Source organism: Oncorhynchus keta, chromosome 8 (genome assembly GCF_023373465.1).
Source record: "Oncorhynchus keta strain PuntledgeMale-10-30-2019 chromosome 8, Oket_V2, whole genome shotgun sequence".
Lineage (NCBI taxonomy): Eukaryota > Metazoa > Chordata > Actinopteri > Salmoniformes > Salmonidae > Oncorhynchus > Oncorhynchus keta.
In genome coordinates, this window is record NC_068428.1 from 43,249,872 (window position 1) to 43,271,855 (window position 21,984).

General features: G+C 45.7%; 2 protein-coding genes across 3 annotated transcripts in view; both read right to left on the reverse strand.

Moving 5' to 3' along the window:
* Window positions 1-10,781, reverse strand: part of LOC127931466 (autotransporter adhesin BpaC-like) — a 17,458-nt gene extending 6,677 nt beyond the window's left edge. Inside the window, exons 1-3 of one of the 2 annotated variants that reach the window (XM_052524321.1) lie at window positions 10,515-10,683; window positions 10,370-10,425; window positions 9,189-10,271 (exon numbers count right to left, since the gene is read on the reverse strand). In XM_052524321.1, coding sequence (XP_052380281.1) covers window positions 9,520-10,271; window positions 10,370-10,425; window positions 10,515-10,543 — 837 coding nt within the window. In that variant the 5' untranslated portion in view covers window positions 10,544-10,683 and the 3' untranslated portion in view covers window positions 9,189-9,519. Of the gene's footprint in view, window positions 1-9,188; window positions 10,272-10,369; window positions 10,426-10,514 lie in introns of those variants that run through there. The other variant, XM_052524323.1, reaches the window with a different exon arrangement.
* LOC127931308 (uncharacterized) overlaps window positions 1-21,984 on the reverse strand; it is a 97,531-nt gene that overhangs the window by 60,370 nt on the left and 15,177 nt on the right. Inside the window, exons 7-8 of the mRNA XM_052523338.1 lie at window positions 15,678-16,229; window positions 15,483-15,593 (exon numbers count right to left, since the gene is read on the reverse strand). Of these exons, the coding sequence (XP_052379298.1) occupies window positions 15,483-15,593; window positions 15,678-16,229 (663 nt within the window). The remainder of the gene's footprint in view (window positions 1-15,482; window positions 15,594-15,677; window positions 16,230-21,984) is intronic.

Here is a 21,984-nt window from a genome sequence, read left to right on the forward strand (position 1 = left end):
GCAGAAGCTTCAGGCCCCGGCGCCTCCGCAGAAGCTTCAGGCCCCGGCGCCTCCGCAGAAGCTTCAGGCCCCGGCGCCTCCGCAGAAGCTTCAGGCCCCGGCGCCTCCGCAGAAGCTTCAGGCCCCGGCGCCTCCGCAGAAGCTTCAGGCCCCGGCGCCTCCGCAGAAGCTTCAGGCCCCGGCGCCTCCGCAGAAGCTTCAGGCCCCGGCGCCTCCGCAGAAGCTTCAGGCCCCGGCGCCTCAGCAGAAGCCTCAGGCCCCGACGCCTCAGGCCCCGGCGCCTCAGCAGAAGCTTCAGGCCCCGGCGCCTCAGCAGAAGCTTCAGGCCCCGGCGCCTCAGCAGAAGCTTCAGGCCCCGGCGCCTCAGCAGAAGCTTCAGGCCCCGGCGCCTCAGCAGAAGCTTCAGGCCCCGGCGCCTCAGCAGAAGCTTCAGGCCCCGGCGCCTCAGCAGAAGCCTCAGGCCCCGGCGCCTCAGCAGAAGCGTCCGGCCCCGGCGCCTCAGCAGAAGCGTCAGGCCCAGGCGCCTCAGCAGAAGCGTCCGGCCCCGGCGCCTCAGCAGAAGCGACAAGCCTTGAACAGACGGCCCGACCACTCAACTAGGGAGATCATAATTTGGTTTGGCAAACTCCTTAATCGTCTTATCCCTGTTACTGTGCCTCTTGTAGAAAAGGGTAAAGGTAACTGAGGTGGGGAAATGTGCGAACTAATGCGCTTGTTTGAAATGAGGATCTCCTTCACTTGTACATCGTCATGCAAATTGTATACAGGGGTGGATGATACAATGTTATGAATTGTTTTTATAAACAGACTAAATTGACTTCTGATGTAGTGATATTGCTGACACACTTTTAGGTTCTACGGTTATGCTTTTGATTTAGCCTGGTGTTCCTGCTGATCTTGCATGATTTGCTCAATAAACCATTTGACTTTCAAAAACCTTGTCCTTAAAATATAATGTTCTCTTCTGCCTACCATGTGCTTGCTGTTTGGGAACAGACTGTGGGCCTGGAGTAAAAGGGAATGTGGTTCACAACACTTGTATAAACAGATTTGTTTCTGGTAGTTCAAATTGTAAAGTTCTCTAACTTGTCAGAGCTCCCTCATATGTTCATACTTTACCTGTCCCTTTGTGTAGGCTGTTTGATTTACAGTAATCTGCCTTTTACCACCAATGCCCAAAGAATGTGAATGCAGCTTAACTCATCGTCCCATTACTTGTCACTAACCTGTCCCAGGGACGCTGAAGTTTCTCCTAGACCTTATTCAGAAACATTAAAACGACTTGATACATTCTGCCTGTACTACAATGTTGGTCTGGCCAGGCACATGGATGCAATCATATATGCGTTCATCGCTTTCAGCTGTGAAAAGTACTCCACTTGGAGTCGTTCAGACATTCCTTATGTCAACTTTCAATGTGGTCTTCTGCACAATCCATTTCTACACTACCACAATGAGGTTGCACTTGCAGAAGCCCCTGGCAGGAACTTCAATAGATTTTAAAAGGTGCACTTAAGCTCTCACTTTGTACAAAATTATCTAGAGACATAAATATGAATTGGTTCTTAAGCCTGGCTGGTGACTTGCTTTTTTTGGTATCAAGGTGTCCAACAATTTCAAGAAACACTTAGCGTTCTGACATTTTAGGACTGTCAAGCAACTAACCTCAGGGGGGGGGGGAAGGAACATCTCACTGTCAGCTGTGTAATTTTCAGCAAACTTGATGTACAAAAATGTGTATGAACATAAGATTCAACAACAAACTGAACAAGTTCCACAAACATGTGACTAACAAATGGAATAATGTGTCCCGGAACAAAGGGGGGGTCAAAGGTAACAGTATCTGTTGTGGACACCAGATGTATTAAGAACTGCAGTGCATCTCATGGACTGCACCAGATTTGCCAGTTCTTGCTGTGAGATACCAGGCCCTGACTCATCCACCAAGGCAACTGCAAGTTCCCAGACATTTCTGGGGGGAATGGCCGTCACCCTCCGATCCAACAGGTCCTAGACTTGCTCAATGGGATTGATTTCCGAGCTCTTTGCTGGCAATGGCAGAACACTGTTATTCCTGTCTTGCAGGAAATCACGCACAGAACGAGCAGTATGGCTGGTGGCATTGTCATGCTGGAGGGTCATGTCAGGATGAGTCTGCAGGAAGGGAACCACATGAGGGAGGAGGATGTCTTCCCTGTAACGCACAGCGTTGAGATTGCCTACAAGCCCTCAGTCCAGCCTCTCTCAGCCTATTGCGGACAGCCTGAGCACTGATGGAGGGATTGTGCGTTCCTGGTTTAACTTGGGCAGTTGTTGCCTTCCTGTACCTGTCCTGCAGGTGTGATGTTCGCATGTACCGATGCTGTGCAGGTGTTGTCACACGTGGTCTGCCACTCCGAGGACGATCAGCTGTCCGTCCTGTCTCAATGTAGCGCTGTCATAGGCGTCTCACAGTACGGACATTGCAATTTATTGCCCTGGCCACATCAGCTGTCCTCATGCCTCCTTGCAGCGTACCTAAGGCACGTTCATGCAGATGAGCAGGGACCCTGGGCATCTCTCTTTTGGTGTTTTTTTCAGAGTCAGTAGAAAGGCCTCTTTTGTGTTTTAAGTTTTCATAACTGTGACCTTAATTGCCTACCGTCTGTAAGCTGTTAGTGTCTTCACGACCGTTCGACAGGTGCATGTTCATTAAATGTTTATGGTTTATTAAACAAGCATGGGAAACAATGTTAAAGCCCTTAAATGTTTCTGAATAAGGTCAAGGAGAAACTTCAGCATCCCTGGGACAGGTAAGGGAATACCCCCCTGAATTGGACAAAAATGAATGGGAAGTCATTGGCATCGGACAAACCATATACACGATGTCCAATACCACCCAATTCGACGTTGATTCATGCAAAGTGTATGGCAAATGCCATATGGCAATTGCCAGTTGTAACACTTTAAAAATCCAACAGGTGGCGAGTTGCTCCACCTTGGTTTTTCATATTGGAAATGTAACCCAAGTCAACATCCAAAAGCAAAATTTTGAAAAAAGTATTTTTTTGTCAAAAACGTATCACCCCTGAAGCCTATGTGGGTTATGAATGTCTTATGAACCTGTCTTCTATGACAGTCCATCAGACCACTATGAGGTCTACCTGTGTCAATTCTAAGCTTCCTGAAGCAACTGGAAGTGGTTCACCCTAAAAGTTCACCCTAATCACCCCAAAAGTGTTTATCCATACACTGCCTTCAGTTTGATATACATAGTGCATTCAACCCTGTGTAGATCAGTCAATTCTTAACTTAAAGACTTAAAACTCAGGATTCTGTAAGTGGCTATGTCAATCAAGACATGTGTTTACCTATAGCTTCCTGTGCCAACCGGAAGTACATTTAATTGGGTCACACTGACTGTTTTGAAGGGTTAGAAAAGTCACATCTCTCCAAAACTTCATATGTGTGACTAGGTAACCCTCCTAAACTGTAAATCAGTCATTTCTCCCAGCAGCTGTCAAAGAAAAACTCTCACACACACACACAGCAAGGATGGAGTGAAAAAGTGCGGTGTTCAAAGACACAGAGAGCAGGCAATGGCATAAACATAATCTCTAGTCCGTGCCGAGTTCAACGAGATATCCCGCTTGACCGTAGCTCGCTCGTTCTAAGCGCAGCGACCATTAGAATAGTAGGCCCAAAATGAAGCCTGCCCCACAACGTCATTTGCTTTTGGGTGACAGTGAGAGAACCGTTAGGGTGAGAAGCACAATTTGACCTCAGGTATGTTCCTATGGTCCTTCCGATCCGTGCAAGTCTGACCTTGACCGTGTGGCATTAACCCTTTCACGCGTGAGTTCCAAATATCTCTAACGGTCGCCCCAGCGTGAGTTTTTTTATGCACGTGATGTTAGAATGTTCTCTCCATTCCAGAATGTGATTGATACGTAACAGTACATTTGATCTGCGCTGCCCTCAAACTAAAGCACGCAGCCTGTTTATATTTATAGGTTGTTTTAACTTCAATTTCAAATGATTTTCAAACAAGTTTTTATTTTCTAAAAACAGTTTGAATTTAGGTGTGTTCCGCCTCCTCATTCATTCACATAAAAATAGTCATTTTTACTTTTGCGGATAATTACATTTTTGGGACATTTCTGAAACGGACAAAATTCCCCAAGCACTTCCCAATTGTTTGTGCAGTTCACGTCTGCAGACATTTGCTCATCTCCCGTCAGAACAGGATCTGCACACGTGTTCACATTTTCTATTCCACATTTCTATTGTAGCGTACTGTATGTATGGAGCATAATATATTTGTGTATATTCTTTATTACTGCGGACACGTGAGGTAACGTTACTCATTTTATAACCTTTACGGTGTTATAGTCAGTCGTGCTTATGTAGCCACATTCTTCTATTAGCTCTGTAAAACAATGCTAAATGTGTCAGAGAAGTATTATCTTGTTGCATTTTGAAGCTACCATGGCCTTATGACTCTCAAGTGGTGCAGCGGTCAAAGGCACAGCACATCAGTACTAGAGGTGTCACTACAGACTCCCTGGTTCAAATCCAGGCTGCGTTTCCATCAAAGTAAGTGCCTTATTACGTTATAATAGTTATAATAATAGTTTCCGTATGCCGTTTCTGCTGTAGCTGTAGATCATAATATATTCCTTATAACTGCGGACACGTGAGGTAACGTTACACATGTTATAACCTTTATGGTGTTATTGTCAATCATGCTTACCTAGCTACATTATTCTATTAGCTCTGTAAAACGATGCTTGTTGCGTCATGGCTGCAACAACACTGAATGGCGCAGAGTGGGAGGTTACGTGGTTGACTGCCGGCACGCGCTACTTGTATCAATAAATCACTATCAGAAAATGTTTTGTGTGGTAATTATTTGTGTATTTACGATTTTATTCACGTTTTCAATTCTAGGTGACAAATCATGCATTCCGATTCTTGCACAGATTGTAATGGGCACATATTATGTGTGTAAAATACCTTTTTGAAGGTTGTACTGATTATGATGAGCTAAGCTAATTCCAGCTGTGTAGCCATGTTTGTTGACATACAATGCATTCTGGGATTCACCTCTGTTTGACCAAAGATGTTATAACAAAATGAGGTGAGTAAGAGTTCACTAATTTTTTGAGGACTTCCGGAAATTAATGGTGGGATGTGAACGACGGTAGATGACACACCCCTTCAATATGCATACTACAAACAGACCAAACTCATCTCGTCTTCTCTTATTATCTTAGGTTTCTGTGAGGAATAAATGCATGGCTGCGCGCTGAAACTAATCGTCGGATTACTTTCGATTTCTATAAAGTGTTTTACCTAGTTATTTCGATCAATGGTGAGCTCACTCACCCGTGATGTGATTAATTATATACAGTAATTGCTATTAGCTAATTCATATTGTAGTTTACGTCAGCCGAGAGTTAGAAAATATGACTGCTTGTGTTGGGTCAATCTTTCCTCAGCGCTAGGACAAATGTAGCCTACATTTTTCCGGTAAGGATGATTGTGTTATGCTATATCTTCTTCTGTGAATATCTGAACAATGCATCCAAAAATAAACTGCTGACATTCTGGACATAAGTTTGTAAGGACTGTGTTTGTGTAAATAGTTTCTGAAAAAAGTGTGGCCAGCTCAAACGCTGATTGTTGCGTCATTCGAAACTGCCGTTCTAAATGTGCATTCTAAATGAGTGTTCTAAACACCCGTGTGATGGTACGTGTGAAAGGGTTAACCCTTAACTGTTAAAAGGTGTTTACATCAAACATTTTGCATTGACTTCTCTCCCCATAGGAATACATTGCCTGCACCCCTAAATTCAACCTGAAGCCTATGTGGGTTATGAATGTCATATGAACCTGTCTTCGATGACAGTCCAACAGGCCACTACGAGGTCTACCTGTGTTGATTCTAAGCTTCCTGGACCAACCGTAAGTGGTTAAAATCACCCTAAAAGTGTATATCCATACCCTGCCTGCAGTTTGATAGACATAGTGCATTCAACCCTGTGTAAATCAGTCAGTTCTTAACGTAAGGACTTAAAACTCAGGATTCTGTAAAAGCATACAACAATAAGGATAGTGTTGACGTATCAAATCAAATCAAATCAAATGTATTTATATAGCCCTTCGTACATCAGCTGATATCTCAAAGTGCTGTACAGAAACCCAGCCTAAAACCCCAAACAGCAAACAATGCAGGTGTAAAAGCACGATGGCTAGGAAAAACTCCCTAGAAAGGCCAAAACCTAGGAAAAAACCTAGAGAGGAACCGGGCTATGTGGGGTGGCCAGTCCTCTTCTGGCTGTGCCGGGAAGAGATTATAACAGAACATGACCAAGATGTTCAAATATTCATAAATGACCAGCATGGTCGAATAATAATAAGGCAGAACAGTTGAAACTGGAACAGCAGCATGGCCAGGTGGACTGGGGACAGCAAGGAGTCATCATGTCAGGTAGTGCTGGGACATGGTCCTAGGGCCCAGGCCAGTTGAAACTGGAGCAGCAGCATGGCCAGGTGGACTGGGGACAGCAAGGAGTCATCATGTCAGGTAGTCCTGGGGCATGGTCCTAGGGCTCAGGTCCTCCGAGAGAGAGAAAGAAAGAGAGAAGGAGAGAATTAGAGAACACACACTTAGATTCACACAGGACACCGAATAGGACAGGAGAAGTACTCCAGATATAACAAACTGACCCTAGCCCCCCGACACATAAACTACTGCAGCATAAATACTGGAGGCTGAGACAGGAGGGGTTAGGAGACACTGTGGCCCCATCCGAGGACACCCCCGGACACTTATAGCTTCCTGTGCCAACCGGAAGTGCCATAATTGGTGTCTCAGGGGCTGTTTCGAGGGGTTAAAAAAGTCAGATCTTTCCAAAACTTCATATATGTGATTTGGCAACCCCCATGAACTGTAAATCAGTCATTTGTCCCATAAAATTTCAATGGAAAACTAAATCACACACACACAGCTTGGAAGGAGGGACACATTGGGGTGCGTAGAGACATACACTGCCTGCATTAGTTAACCTTGTTGGAACTTTTAACCTCTTACCTCCACCCGACACGCAGGCGTCCCATCTAGACATCTGGAAATGCAAATGCGCTACGCTAAATGCTAATAGCACTCGTTAAAACTCAAACGTTCATTAAAACACACATGCAGGGTACTGAATTAAAGCTACACTCGTTGTGAATCCAGCCAACAAGTCAGATTTTTAAAATGCTTTTCGGCGAAAGCATGAGAAGCTATTATCTGATAGCATGCAACACCCCTAAAGACCCGCAGGGGACGTAATCAAAATAATTAGCATAGTCGGCGCGACACAAAACACAGAAATAAAACATAAAACATTCATTACCTTTGACCATCTTCTTTGTTGGCACTCCTAGATGTCCCATAAACATCACTATTGGGTCTTTTTTTCGATTAAATCGGTCCATATATAGCCTAGATATCGATCTATGAAGACTGTGTGATCAAGGAAAAACACAGCGTTTTATAACACAACGTCATTTTTTTTAATTAAAAAGTCGACGATAAACTTTCACAAAACACTTCAAAATACTTTTGTAATGCAACTTTAGGTATTAGTAAACGTTAATAATCGATCAAATTGATCACAGGGCGATGTATATTCTATAGCTCTATGTCTTGAAATAATGTCCGGATAAATCTCAACCAAAATATCCGGTCGGAGACCGGAAGAAATGGGCTGTCTCTTGTTCGTTTGACCAAGAAACAAAGCCTAGGCAAATGACAAGACTGTTGACATCGTGTGGAAGCTGTAGGTATTGCAACCTCGGCTCCAGGTAATGTGGTTCGCCTTCAACAATACATTCAAGTGGAGCATTGATATATTTTCCAGTTTTCAGTGATCAGATTTTCCTGCGCTTTTCGATGAAACGCACGTTCTGTTATAGTCACAGCCGTGATTTAACCAGTTTTAGAAACGTCTGAGTGTTTTCTATCCACACATACTAATCATATGCATATACTATATTCCTGGCATGAGTAGCAGGGTGCTGAAATGTTGCGCGATTTTTAACAGAATGTTTGAAAAAGTAGGGGGTAGGATCAACAGGTTAAATAACCGTCAGACCTAGAGTTCCGAAACTTTAGAATCCTGTTCTAGACCTCAGGTCGATAGTGCGTGGTGAGTTACGTGGCTCTAGAAGGTTCTCGGACCGAGAAACAGCCTCGTACATTTGCAATGACTTCAATTTATTTTTGCATCACGAAAATGACAACATTTAGAAATGTCCCAGAGTCGCAAGACTTGGTGCATTGCGACCGTCTCGGCACATATAGACAGACCCCAACGTTTCTGTCCGATAGCTCATTCAAGGACCCCGTAGCAAGTCATGGAAAAAAGTGGATTTTCAGCACCAATTTGGGTTTTGCTCGGACAACAAATTACCTATCGAGCCGAAACTTGGGATTCGGGGTCGGCTCAGCTAGGCCTACACATAACATAAGAAATGGACCCGCAGCTAGAACGTAACTACGTGTTCTGTGTTTTTTTTTATGGTTTGAACCGAAGGCGTTGTGAATTTTGGGCCAGCTCTGAAATATGTGATAGTTGGCTACTAAACGAGTTGGAAAAAGTGGGTTTGGTGTCAGTTTGTATCAGTTTGGTGTCAGAATGATATCTAATTGACTGATGGACGGTGACTTGCTGGTGACTCTTGTCCATTTGCAATATGTTTAAACAGTGAGGTACCATCACCAAAGTGACATTCTGAAATCAACTCTAACGAGCGATTGAGATGAACCAGAATCACTGCCCAGCCATCCCGAGCGATTGTAGAACAGGCAGAATGTAGCAAGTAGTTTTAATGTTTCTGAATAAGGTCAAGGAGAAACTTCAGCGTCCCTGGGACAGGTTCGTGACAAGTAATGGGACGATGAGTTAAGCTGCATTCACATTCTTTGGGCATTGGTGGTAAAAGACAGATTACTGTAAATCAAACAGCCTACACAAAGGGACAGGTAAAGTATGAACATATGGAGCTCTGACAAGTTAGAGAACTTTACAATTTGAACTACCAGAAACAAATCTGTTTATACAAGTGTTGTGAACCACATTCCCTTTTACTCCAGGCCCACAGTCTGTTCCCAAACAGCAAGCACATGGTAGGCAGAAGAACATATTTTAAGGACAAGGTTTTTTGAAAGTCAAATGGTTTATTGAGCAAAATCATGCAAGAGTAGCAGGAACACCAGGCTAAATCAAAAGCATAACCGTAGAACCTAAAAGTGTGTCAGCAATATCACTAGATCAGAAGTAAATTTAGTCGTATGTTTATAAAAACAATTCCATAACATTGTATCATACACCCCTGTATACAATTTGCATGATGATGTACAAGTGAAGGAGATCCTCATTTCAAACAAGCACATTAGTTCGCACATTTCCCCACCTCAGTTACCTTTACCCTTTTCTGCAAGAGGCACAGTAACAGGGATAAGACGATTAAAGAGTTGGCGAAACCAAATTATGATCTCCCTAGTTGAGTGGTCTGTTCAAGGCTTGTCGCTTCTGCTGAGGCGCCTGGGCCTGACGCTTCTGCTGAGGCGCCTGGGCCTGTCGCTTCTGCTGAGGCGCCTGGGCCTGTCGCTTCTGCTGAGGCGCCTGGGCCTGTCGCTTCTGCTGAGGCGCCTGGGCCTGTCGCTTCTGCTGAGGCGCCTGGGCCTGTCGCTTCTGCTGAGGCGCCTGGGCCTGTCGCTTCTGCTGAGGCGCCTGGGCCTGACGCTTCTGCTGAGGCGCCTGGGCCGGACGCTTCTGCTGAGGCGCCTGGGCCGGACGCTACTGCTGAGGCGCCGGACTTCACACTTGACGTGGCATTATGGCCAGTAGCTTCTGCTGACGTGGCATTGTGGCCAGTAGCTTCTGCTGACGTGGCATTGTGGCCAGTAGCTTCTGCTGACGTGGCATTGTGGCCAGTAGCTTCTGCTGACGTGGCATTGTGGCCAGTAGCTTCTGCTGACGTGGCATTGTGGCCAGTAGCTTCTGCTGACGTGGCATTGTGGCCAGTAGCTTCTGCTGACGTGGCATTGTGGCCAGTAGCTTCTGCTGACGTGGCATTGTGGCCAGTAGCTTCTGCTGACGTGGCATTGTGGCCAGTAGCTTCTGCTGTCGTGGCATTGTGGCCTGTAGCTTTAGCATTTGGACCAGACACCACACTTGCTTGGGCATAGGATCCAGTTGGTTCAGGTCGAGTGTAGGCAGGATGCCCATGAGCGTTACCTAGGAAACAAAGAAAACATTGTGGTAAAATGCCAGCCTTAATTTGTATCGGAAGTAGATTTGTGATTTGACCTGAATTAGTGGAAAGCAAAACGCACCTTTAAGTGTAAAACAAGTTATCCCTCCAATTAGCAGGCAACAAATCCAAGAAACACTACAAAACAGTCAGACAGTTAAACATCAATAACCAGTGAACACTTTAAGACATGTAAACCAATCAGATGAATACATTGGAAAACTAACCTCAAAGAGAGTCCAAAAGTCACAGCCATTTTAGTGATCAAAACCACAACAGTATTCAAGAACTAATTCTCGACAGCCTGCCAGAATATCCCGGTTGCTATTTCTAACAGCTGTTTTGGTTGCACCTCATGAAGGAATCCCAGACCCTTCTACCCTGGCTGGCTAATTATGTACAGCTGTCAGCCAATGAACTTCATTTCCATTGGTTCAATTTCCCAAATGCGATTAGGTGCAGTCATCCGTTGACGTATGGTGAACAACAGAGAGAGAATTGGACGACAAAAGAAAGACCAAATTCAGTTCAACAACTTACAAAAAAACAGACAATTGATGAACGCATATTACATTTCATACATGTTCATGCGTCTGTAGCTGCCAAATTCTGATCTTTTTCCCACTAATTGGTCTTTTCACCAATCAGGTCAGCCGTTTTGCCAGCAACGTGGGGCAAAAGGTCAGAATTGGGCTGCCTGTGTAAACACAGCCTGTGTGGGTGGGACCAAACAGACTATGAGGTAGTATGTGATTGCGTCCAAACAGACTTCAGCCACTTTCCAAAGCTTAGACGTTGCTGAAGTCTGCCAGATCTTACATCGCCTTGATAGGTATTTTAAGTATCAACTAACCACATCATATGTCAGTGGATGACACAGTTGATGATGTGGCACGCAACCATTGGTTGTTGCGTTGCCTCACTTTAGCTGTAGACACTGACCTATTGCTGTGTTACACAGGGAGTCCAATTCTAATCATTTTTCCAAGTATTAGTGTTTTGAGCAATCACATCAGATCTTTTCACATCGGATCTTTTTCAGAGCTGATTGGTCAAAAGACTAATTCGTGAAAAAAAATATCAGAATTGGGATGCCTTTGTAATGCAGCCTATGAGGGAGTTCTACTAACCTGAACCTCAGTGCACCGGTCTACGGAAGGTGATGTGAAAAGGCAAAAGCAGTGAGGGAGGATTACCCTTCTCAAATCGTACAGTTAGTGGTGTAATGGAGGATATACGCAGGTGTACCACTTTGTTTTCAATGGACAATTTGTGTACTCAATTCTTAATCCCCACTGATGTGTATCAAAGTAGTATAGTGGAGGTATATGCTGTATCAATTCATAAGGCTGATGGAACAGATTTAAAAAATATATATATATTTTACTAGGCAAGTCAGTTAAGAACAAATTCTTAATTTCAATGAAAGCCTAGGAACAGTGGGTTAATTGCCTGTTCAGGGGCAGAACGACATATTTGTGCCTTGTCAGCTCAGGGATTCAAACTTGCAACCTTTCAGTTACTAGTCCAACGCTCTAACCACTAGGCTACCCCTAGATCAGAATGTTAGGATCCAAATGTTGAAAAACTATTATTTCTTCACATTTTAAGTGCATGAATATGCACACGGTGGTAGGCCTATTCAGAATGTTCCAAAATGCCACACCAGAGGAGGCTGGTGGGAGGACCTAGAGGAGGACAGGCTGATTGTAATGGCTGGAATGGAATCAATGGAACGGAGTCCAACATATCAAACTCTGTTCCATCAATTCCATTCAAGGCCATGAAAATAAGCCCATCCTCCTTTAGCTCCTCTGCTGCACCTCACATTTGAGCAGTTTTATGTACAGATATTTGGACAGAGATGGTAATATCCATTATAGATCAGACACACTGGTAGGATTGTCTAATGTTTGCCTGCCAATTAGTATTTAGCACCTCCTTTAGTGTCTGCAGTCAATGTCTTAGGGTCTGCAGTCAATCTCTTGACTGCCAACCCTCAGAAAACAGATCATCTAAAGGTGGAAGGAGTGGCCATCTTTTCCAAGGATCACCTTCAGTGCTCATTTGTCTCCACCAAATCTGTGCCCAAACAATTTGATTTGCTTGTTTTAGGCATCAAACTTTCAAATATCTCTTTGTTGACTGTTGCTTGGTGCTATCGTCCTCCATCAACACGGGTCAGTAATCTACCTGCCCTAAGCTCTCTCATGGCTCCTTTCACTAAGTCTGAATTTGTACTGCTAGGTGACCTAAACTGGGACATGCTTAAACCACCTGAACAAGTCCTAAGTCAATGGGACTCCCAAAATCTTTCTCAGATTATCAGCAATACCACACGGTATGACTCCAAACACCCAGAAAAGGCTACTCTCCTTGATGTCACCCTCACAAATAATCCTGATAGGTATCAGTCTGGTGTTTTCTGTAATGACCTTAGTGATCACCGTTTTCGTAATGGCTGCTCTGTGAAACGACCTGTCCAGATTTGACATAGAGGCATGCTAAAAAACTTTAATGAGCAAACCTTCCTTCATGAACTGGCCTCTGTAAAATGTTGTAGAATCAGCTTGATCCCCCCCTGTTGAAGACACTTGGTCCTTCTTTTTAGACATTTTCAGTGTTATTGTTAACATAACAAGTGCCGTCAGCTCAGTAGGCTAGTTTTTGTTTTTAGTTTTTAATTAAACCTTTATTTAACCAGGTAGGCTAGTTGAGAACAAGTTCTCATTTACAACTGCGACCTGGCCAAGATAAAGCATAGCAGTTTGACACATACAACAACAGAGTTACACATGGAATAAACAAACATACAGAATAATACAGGAGAAAAAATAAATATATATTTACAGTGTGTGCAAATGAGGTAAGATAAGGGAGGTAAAGGCAATAAAATAGGCCATGGTGGCGAGGCAATTACGATATGGCAATTAAACACTGGAGTGATAGATGTGCAGAAGATGAATGTGCAAGTAGAGATACTGGGGTGCAAAGGAGCAAAATAAATAAATGAATACAGTATGGGGATGAGGTAGATGGATGGGTTATTTACAGGTGCAATGATCTGTGAGCTGCTCTGACAGCTGGTGCTTGAAGTTAGTGAGGGAGATAAAGAGTCTCCACCTTCAGTGATTTTTGCAGTTCGTTCCAGTCATTGGCAGCAGAGAACTGGAATGAAAGACGGCCAAAGGAGGAATTGGCTTTGGGGGTTACCAGTGAAATATAGACGATTAAAGTGTTGGCCAAACCAAATTATGATCTCCCTAGTTGAGTGGTCGGGCAGTCTGTTCAAGGCTTGTCGCTTCTGCTGAGGCGCCGGGGCCTGTCGTTTCTGCTGAGGTGCAGGGGCCAGACGCTTCTGCTGAGGCACCGGGGCCTGACGTTTCTGCTGAGGCGCCGGGGCCGGACGCTTCTGCTGAGGCGCCGGAGCCTGTCGTTTCTGCTGAGGCGCTGGGGCCGGACGCTTCTGCTGAGGCGCCGGGGGATGTCGCTTCTGGAGCGCGTGCTGCGGTTGGGTGCTGCTATGGTGACCAGTGAACTGAGATAAGGCGGTGTTTTACCTAGCAAAGACTTGTAGATGAACTGGAGCCAGTGGGTTTGGCGACGAGTATGAAGCGAGGGCCAGCCAACGAGAGAGTTCAGTTCACAGTGGTGGGAAGTATATGGGGCTTTGGTGACAATAATGGATGGCGCTGTGATTGTTGTAACTTTAATGTGTTACAGAGTTAATGTTTAAGTTAATTCATTGAGCTGTATAGAAAGATATTTCTTTACAGTTATGTAATTGTTCTTGTTTAGTATTGAATTACGCTTTTGACTGCAAGTTCCAGAAAGCCTTGCGACAGGGAATGCGAAATAAGGCGCCAGTTATGTGCAGGTGCGAAGTGATTAAGCCGACCTTTCATTAGCATCTTACTTCCATTGCTCTGTCGAATCTAAAGTTGTTAAATGTAACGTGAACAAGTATTATTACTAAAATAAGCTTTCATATCAAACCCGACGTCCTGAGTCATTACTTTGAAGACAGTTATTCCAAAAGTGATAGACTGCATCCAATTTGAGAGTTGGAGGCTATTTTGTAAATGATGTTGCCGAAGTCAATTGGCGGATAGTCAGTTTTACGAGGGTGTTTGGCAGCATGAGTGAGGTATGCTTTGTTGCGAAATAGGAAGCCCGTTCTAGATTTAATTTCGGATTGGAGATGCTTTCTACCATGGGAACATACACATGGACTGTGCTATGATTTGCTGTCACTCCCCTCTTTCTGTCCTTTCTCTCTGTTTCTTTCATATTGATTCTGTACTGTTGAGGAAAGAGCTTGCAAGGAAGCATTTCACTATATCGTTTACACCCAGTGTCCCATGGTGGTCAGATAACATCCTGAAGATTGATTCTCTACTGAGTTTGACCAGTTTTTTTGACCTGGAACATATCTTTTGGAAGTTTTCGTGCGAGTTATCCTGGACCAGGAGTCAGTTTTTGGGCACGTGAGCTGAAAGTGATAGCAAGTGCAGCTACTTGGACACTAGTATTGGACATTATGGAACAAAACAACGATTTATTGTGGAACTAGGACTCCTTGCACTACATTCTGATGAAAGATCAAAGGTAAGGGAATATTTATGTTGTAATTTCGTATACTTTTATGTCTGAGCGCCGTCTCAGATTATTGCAATGTTAGGCTTTTTCCGTAACGTTTAAAAAAAATCTGACACAGAGGTTGCATTAAGAACCAGTGTATCTTTAATTATATGTAGAAAATGTATATTTAATCAAAGTTTATGAGTATTTCTGTTATCTGCCGTAGCTTTCTATAATTCCTTTGGATATTTTGGAGGCAGTTCTGAACATGGCGTCAATGTAAACCGAGATTTGTGGATATAAATATGCATATTATCGAACAATATGCTAAATGACTTAAATGTAAATGTAAAAAAATGTAAAACATAAATGTATTGTGTAACATGTTATATGAGTGTCATCTGATGAAGATTTTCAAAAGGTTAGTGATTCATTTTATCTCTAATCCTGCTTTTGTGACTCTCTTTGGCTGGAAAAAATGGCCCTTTGATTTGGTGGTGGTCTAACATAAGTATATGTTGTGTGACGCAGGGTCCAAATGCCGCAACTGCCAACCATGCCTCTGCAGAAGCGGCTGGCCCCCGCGCCTCTGCTGAAGCAACTGCCAGCCATACCTCTGCAGAAGCGGCCGCAGGCCCCCGTGCCTCTGCTGAAGCAACTGCCAGCCATACCTCAGCAGAAGCGGCTGGCCCCCGTGCCTCAGCAGAAGCAACTGCCAGCCGTGCCTCAGCAGAAGCAACTGCCAGCCATACCTCTGCAGAAGCGGCCGCCGGCCCCCGCGCCTCTGCTGAAGCAACTGCCAGCCATACCTCTGCAGAAGCGGCCGCCCGCGCTTCAGCTGAAGCAACTGCCAAACATACCTCTGCAGAAGCGGCTGGCCCCCGCGCCTCAGCTGGAGCAACTGCCAGCCATACCTCTGCAGAAGCGGCTGGCCCCCGCGCCTCAGCTGGAGCAACTGCCAGCCATACCTCTGCAGAAGCGGCCGCTGGTCCCCGCGCCTCAGCTCAAGCAACCGCCAAACATACCTCTGCAGAAGCGGCCGTCGGCCCCCGCGCCTCAGCTGAAGCAACTGCCAAACATACCTCTGCAGAAGCGGCCATCTGCCCCCGCGCCTCAGCTGAAGCAACTGCCAAACATACCTCTGCAGAAGCGGCTGGCCCCCGCGCCTCAGCTGGAGCAACTGCCAGCCATACCTCTGCAGAAGCGGCTGGCCCCCGCGCCTCAGCTGGAGCAACTGCCAGCCATACCTCTGCAGAAGCGGCCGCTGGTCCCCGCGCCTCAGCTCAAGCAACCGCCAAACATACCTCTGCAGAAGCGGCCGTCGGCCCCCGCGCCTCAGCTGAAGCAACTGCCAAACATACCTCTGCAGAAGCGGCCGCCCCCCGCGCCTCAGCTGAAGCAACTGCCAAACATACCTCTGCAGAAGCGGCCATCGGCCCCCGCGCCTCAGCTGAAGCAACTGCCAACATACCTCTGCAGAAGCGGCCGGCCTTGAACAGATGGCCCGACCCCTCAACAAGCTAGATAGGGAGATCATAATTTGGTTTGCCCAACTCCTTAATCGTCTTTCTCCTGTTACTGTGCCTCCATTTGAAGAAAAGGGCAAAGGTAATTGAGGTGAGGAATTATGCAAACTAATGCGCTTGTTTGAAATGAGGAACTCCTTCACCATACGACTAAAATGTACATCTGATTTGGCCACTATTGCTGACACTTAGGTTGTACGGTTATGATTTTGATTTGGCCTGGTGTTCCTGCTAATCTTACATGACTTGTTCAATAAACTATTTGACTTCCAAAATGCCTTGTCTTTTAAATGTGGGTTTCTCTTCTGCCTACCATATGTTTGCTGATTAGGGAAAGACTGGGTCTGGAGGAAAAGGGCTTGTGGATCACACCACTTGTGGAAACATTTGTTTACCTTTGTTTCTGGTAGTTGAGGAAGGGTTGAGGAAGGGTTGACAACATTTCTTGTTTTAATTCCTCATTGTTTGCATAGTCAACATGCACACACTTACCCCACCAGACATGCCACCAGGGGTATTTCCACAGTCCCCAAATCAAGGACAAATTAAACGCACAGTGTTAGAGCCATGATTGGCTGGAACTCCCTTCTGTATAGAGAACCAGAGAGACCAGCAAATGTGGTTTAAAAAAACAAAGCAACACCTCACGGTACAACGCCTCTCCCCCATGTGACCTACTGGTTGTGTGTATTTGTAACAGATGCACAAACACTAATGCATTAACATAAGTAAATTGCCAGGTTTTTTTTTTTTTTTTTTGTCGGACCCCTCACCATTGGCTAATGGGGATCCCAAAATATATATTCAACTACCTTTAGCATTTGAAAAGCTGAAATAAACTACAACTTCCCAGGTCTGACCTCCACAGGTCACTGAATGTGAAATGCTTCCTTGCAAACTCTTTCCTCAACAGTACAGAATCAATATAAAAGAAACAGAGAGGACATAGAAAGAGGGGAGTGACAGCAAATCATAGCACAGTCCATGTGTATGTTCCCATGGTAGCAAGCATCTCCAATCCAAAATTAAATCTAGAATGGGCTTCCTATTTCGCAACAAAGCATCCCTCACTCATGCTGGCAAACACCCTCGTAAAACTGACTATCCACCAATCATTGACATTTGCGATATTACAAAATGGCCTCAGACTGCATCCAATTTGAGAGTTCATCACAGTGCCATCCGTTTTGTCACCAAAGCCCCAAAATCGTCCCACCACTGCGATCTGTACTCTCTCGTTGGCTGGCCCTCGCTTCATACTCATCGTCAAACCCACTGGCTCCAAGTCATCAAGTCGTTGCTAGGTAAAGCCCCGCCTTATCTCAGTTCACTGGTCACTATAGCAGCACGCGCTCCAGCAGGTATATTTCACTGGTAACCCCCAAAGCCAATTCCTCCTTTGGCCACCTTTCATTCCAGTTCTCTGCTGCCAATGACTGGAACGAACTGCAAAAATCACTGAAGCTGGAGACTCTTTATCTCCCTCACTAACTTCAAGCACCAGCTGTCAGAGCAGCTCACAGATCATTGCACCTGTACATAGCCCATCTGTAAATAACCCATCCATCTACCTCATCCCCATACTGTATTTATTTATTTATTTTGCTCCTTTGCACCCCAGTATCTCATCTTCTGCACATCTATCACTCCAGTGTTTAATTGCTATATCATAATTGCCTCGCCACTATGGCCTATTTTATTGCCTTTACCTCCCTTATCTTACCTCATTTGCACACACTGTATATATATATATATTTATTTTTTGTTCTGTATTATTCTGTATGTTTGTTTATTACATGTGTAACTCTGTGTTGTATGTAACGAACTGCTTTGCTTTATCTTGGCCAGGTCGTAGTTTTCAATGAGATCTTGTTCTCAAGTAGCCGACCTGGTTAAATAAAGGTTTAATTAAAAACAAAAAAACAAAAACTAGCCTACTGATCTGACGGCACTTGTTATGTTAACAATAACACTGAAAATATCAAAAAAGCATCTTCAATAGAGGGGATCAAGCTAATTCTATACCATTTTACGGAGGCCAGTTCATGAAGGAAGGCTTGCTCATTAAAGTTTTTTAGCATGCGTCTATGACAAATCAGGACAGGTCGTTTCACAGAGCAGCCATTACGAACACAGTCTGTAAAACGGTGATCACTAAGGTCATTACAGAAAACACCAGACTGATACCTATCAGGATTATTTGTGAGGGTGACATCAAGGAGAGTAGCCTTTTCTGGGTGTTTGGAGTCATACCTTGTGGTATTGCTGATAATCTGAGAAAGATGTAGGGAGTCCCATTGATTTAGGACTTGGTCAGGTGGTTTAAGCATGTCCCAGTTTAGGTCACCTAGCAGGACAAATTCAGACTTAGTGTAAGGGGCCATGAGAGAGCTTAGGGCAGGTAGATTACTGACCCGTGTTGACGGAGGACGATAGCACCAAGCAACAGTCAACAAAGAGATATTTGAAAGTTTGATGCTTAAAACAAGCAAATCAAATTGTTTGGGGACAGATTTGGTGGAGACAACTGAGCACTGAAGGTGATCCTTGGAAAAGATGGCCACTCCCCCACCTTTAGATGATCTGTTTTCTGAGGGTTGGCAGTCAAGAGATTGACTGCAGACCCTCAGAGATTGACTGCAGACACTGTTCGGAGGTGCTAAATACTAATTGGCAGGCAAACATTAGACAATCCTACCGGTGTGTCTGATCTATAATGGATATTACCATCTCTGTCCAAATATCTGTACATAAAACTGCTCAAATGTGAGGTGCAGCAGAGGAGCTATAGGAGGATGGGCTTATTTTCATGGCCTTGAATGGAATTGATGGAACAGAGTTTGATATGTTGGACTCCGTTCCATTGATTCCATTCCAGCCATTACAATCAGCCTGTCCTCCTCTAGCTCCTCCCACCAGCCTCCTCTGGTGTGGCATTTTGGAACATTCTGAATAGGCCTACCACCGTGTGCATATTCATGCACTTAAAATGTGAAGAAATAATAGTTTTTCAACATTTGGATCCTAACATTCTGATCTGTTCCATCAGCCTTATGAATTGATACAGCATATACCTCCACTATACTACTTTGATACACATTAGTGGGGATTAAGAATTGAGTACACAAAATGTCCATTGAAAACAAAGTGGTACACCTGCGTATATCCTCCATTACACCACTAACTGTACGATTTGAGAAGGGCGCTCCTCCCTCACTGCTTTTGCCTTTTCACATCACCTTCCGTAGACCGGTGCACTGAGGTTCAGGTTAGTAGAACTCCCTCATAGGCTGCATTACCAAGGCATCCCAATTCTGATATTTTTTTTCACGAATTAGTCTTTTGACCAATCAGCTCTGAAAAAGATCCGATGTGAAAATATATGATGTGATTGCTCAAAACACAAATACTTGGAAAAACAATTAGAATAGTGCTCCCTGTGTAACAGAGCAATAGGTCAGTGTCTACAGCTAAAGTGAGGCAACGCAACAACCAATGGTTGCGTGCCACATCATCAAATGTGTCATCCACTGACATATGATGTGGTTAGTTGATACTTAAAATACCTATCAAGGCGATGTAAGATCTGGCAGACTTCAGCAACGTCTAAGCTTTGGAAAGTGGCTGAAGTCTGTTTGGACCCAATCAAAAACTACCTCATAGTCTGTTTGGTCCCAGCCACACAGGCTGTGTTTACACAGGCAGCCCAATTCTGACCTTTTGCCCCGCGTTGCTGGCAAAACGGCTGACCTGATTGGTGAAAAGACCAATTAGTGGAAAAAAGAACAGAATTTGGCAGCTGCAGACAAATGAACATGTATGAAATTTAATATGTTCATCAATTGTCTGTTTTTTTGTAAGTTGTTGAACTGAATTTGGTCTTTCTTTTGTCGTCCAATTCTCTCTCTGTTGTTCACCATACGTCAACAGATGACTGCACCTCATCGCATTTGGGAATTGAACCAATGGCTAACAGCTGTACATAATTAGCCAGCCAGGGTAGAAGGGTCTGGGATTCCTTTATGAGGTGCAACCAAAACAGCTGTTAGAAATAGCAACAGGGATATTCTGGCAGGCTGTCGAGAATTAGTTCTTGAATACTGTTGTGGTTTTGATCACTAAATGGCTGTGACTTTTGGACTCTCTTTGAGGTTAGTTTTTCAATGCGTTCATCTGGTTGGTTTACCATGTCTTAAAGTGTTCACTGGTTATTTATGTTTAACTGTCTGACTGTTTTGTAGTGTTTCTTGGATTTGTTGCCTGCTAATTGGAGGGATAACTTGTTTTACACTTAAAGGTGCGTTTTGCTTTACACTAAGGTCAAATCACAGGTCTTGTTCCGATCCAAATTAAGGCTGGCATTTTACCACAATGTTTTCTTTGTTTCCTGGTAACGCTCATGGGCATCCTGCCTACACTGGACCTGAACCAACTGGATCCTATGCCCAAGCAAGTGTGGTGTCTGGTCCAAATGCTAAAGCTACTGGTCACAATGCCACGTCAGCGGACGCTACTGGTCACAATGCCACGTCAGCGGACGCTACTGGCCACAATGCCACGTCAGCGGACGCTACTGGCCACAATGCCACGTCAGCGGACGCTACTGGCCACAATGCCACGTCAGCGGACGCTACTGGCCACAATGCCACGTCAGCGGACGCTACTGGCCACAATGCCACGTCAGCGGACGCTACTGGCCACAATGCCACGTCAGGCCTACTGGCCAATGCCACGTCAGCGGACTGGCCACAATGCCACTGGCCACACTGGCCACAATGCCACGTCAGCGGACGCTACTGGCCACAATGCCACGTCAGCGGACGCTACTGGCCACAATGCCACGTCAGCGGACGCTACTGGCCACAATGCCACGTCAGCGGACGCTACTGGCCACAATGCCACGTCAGCGGACGCTACTGGCCACAATGCCACGTCAGCGGACGCTACTGGCCACAATGCCACGTCAGCGGACGCTACTGGCCACAATGCCACGTCAGCGGACGCTACTGGCCACAATGCCACGTCAGCGGACGCTACTGGCCACAATGCCGCAGCGCCTCCAGCAGTCAGCGGACGCTACTGGCCAATGCCAAGCCGCCTCAGCGCCACGTCAGCTACTGGCCCACGTCAGCGGCAGAAGTCCCCCAATGCGCCTCAGCAGAAGCTTCAGGCCCGGCAGCGCGCTCCGCAGAAGCCCCAGCGCGCCTCAGCAGAAGCTTCAGGCCCCGGCGCCTCAGCAGCGGACGCTTCAGGCCCCAATGCCCCGCAGCGCAGGCCCCGGCGCCTCAGCAGAAGCTTCAGGCCCCGGCGCCTCCGCAGAAGCCTCAGGCCCCGGCGCTCCGCAGAAGCCTCAGGCCCCGGCGCTCCGCAGAAGCTCAGGCCCCGGCGCCTCAGCAGAAGCCCAGGCCCCGGCGCCTCCGCAGCGCCTCCCCGGCGCCTCCGCAGAAGCCTTCAGGCCCCGGCGCCTCCGCAGAAGCTTCAGGCCCCGGCGCCTCCGCAGAAGCTCAGGCCCCGGCCCTCCGCAGAAGCGGCCTCAGCAGAAGCTTCAGGCCCCGGCGCCTCCCAGGCCCCGCGCCTCAGCAGAAGCTTC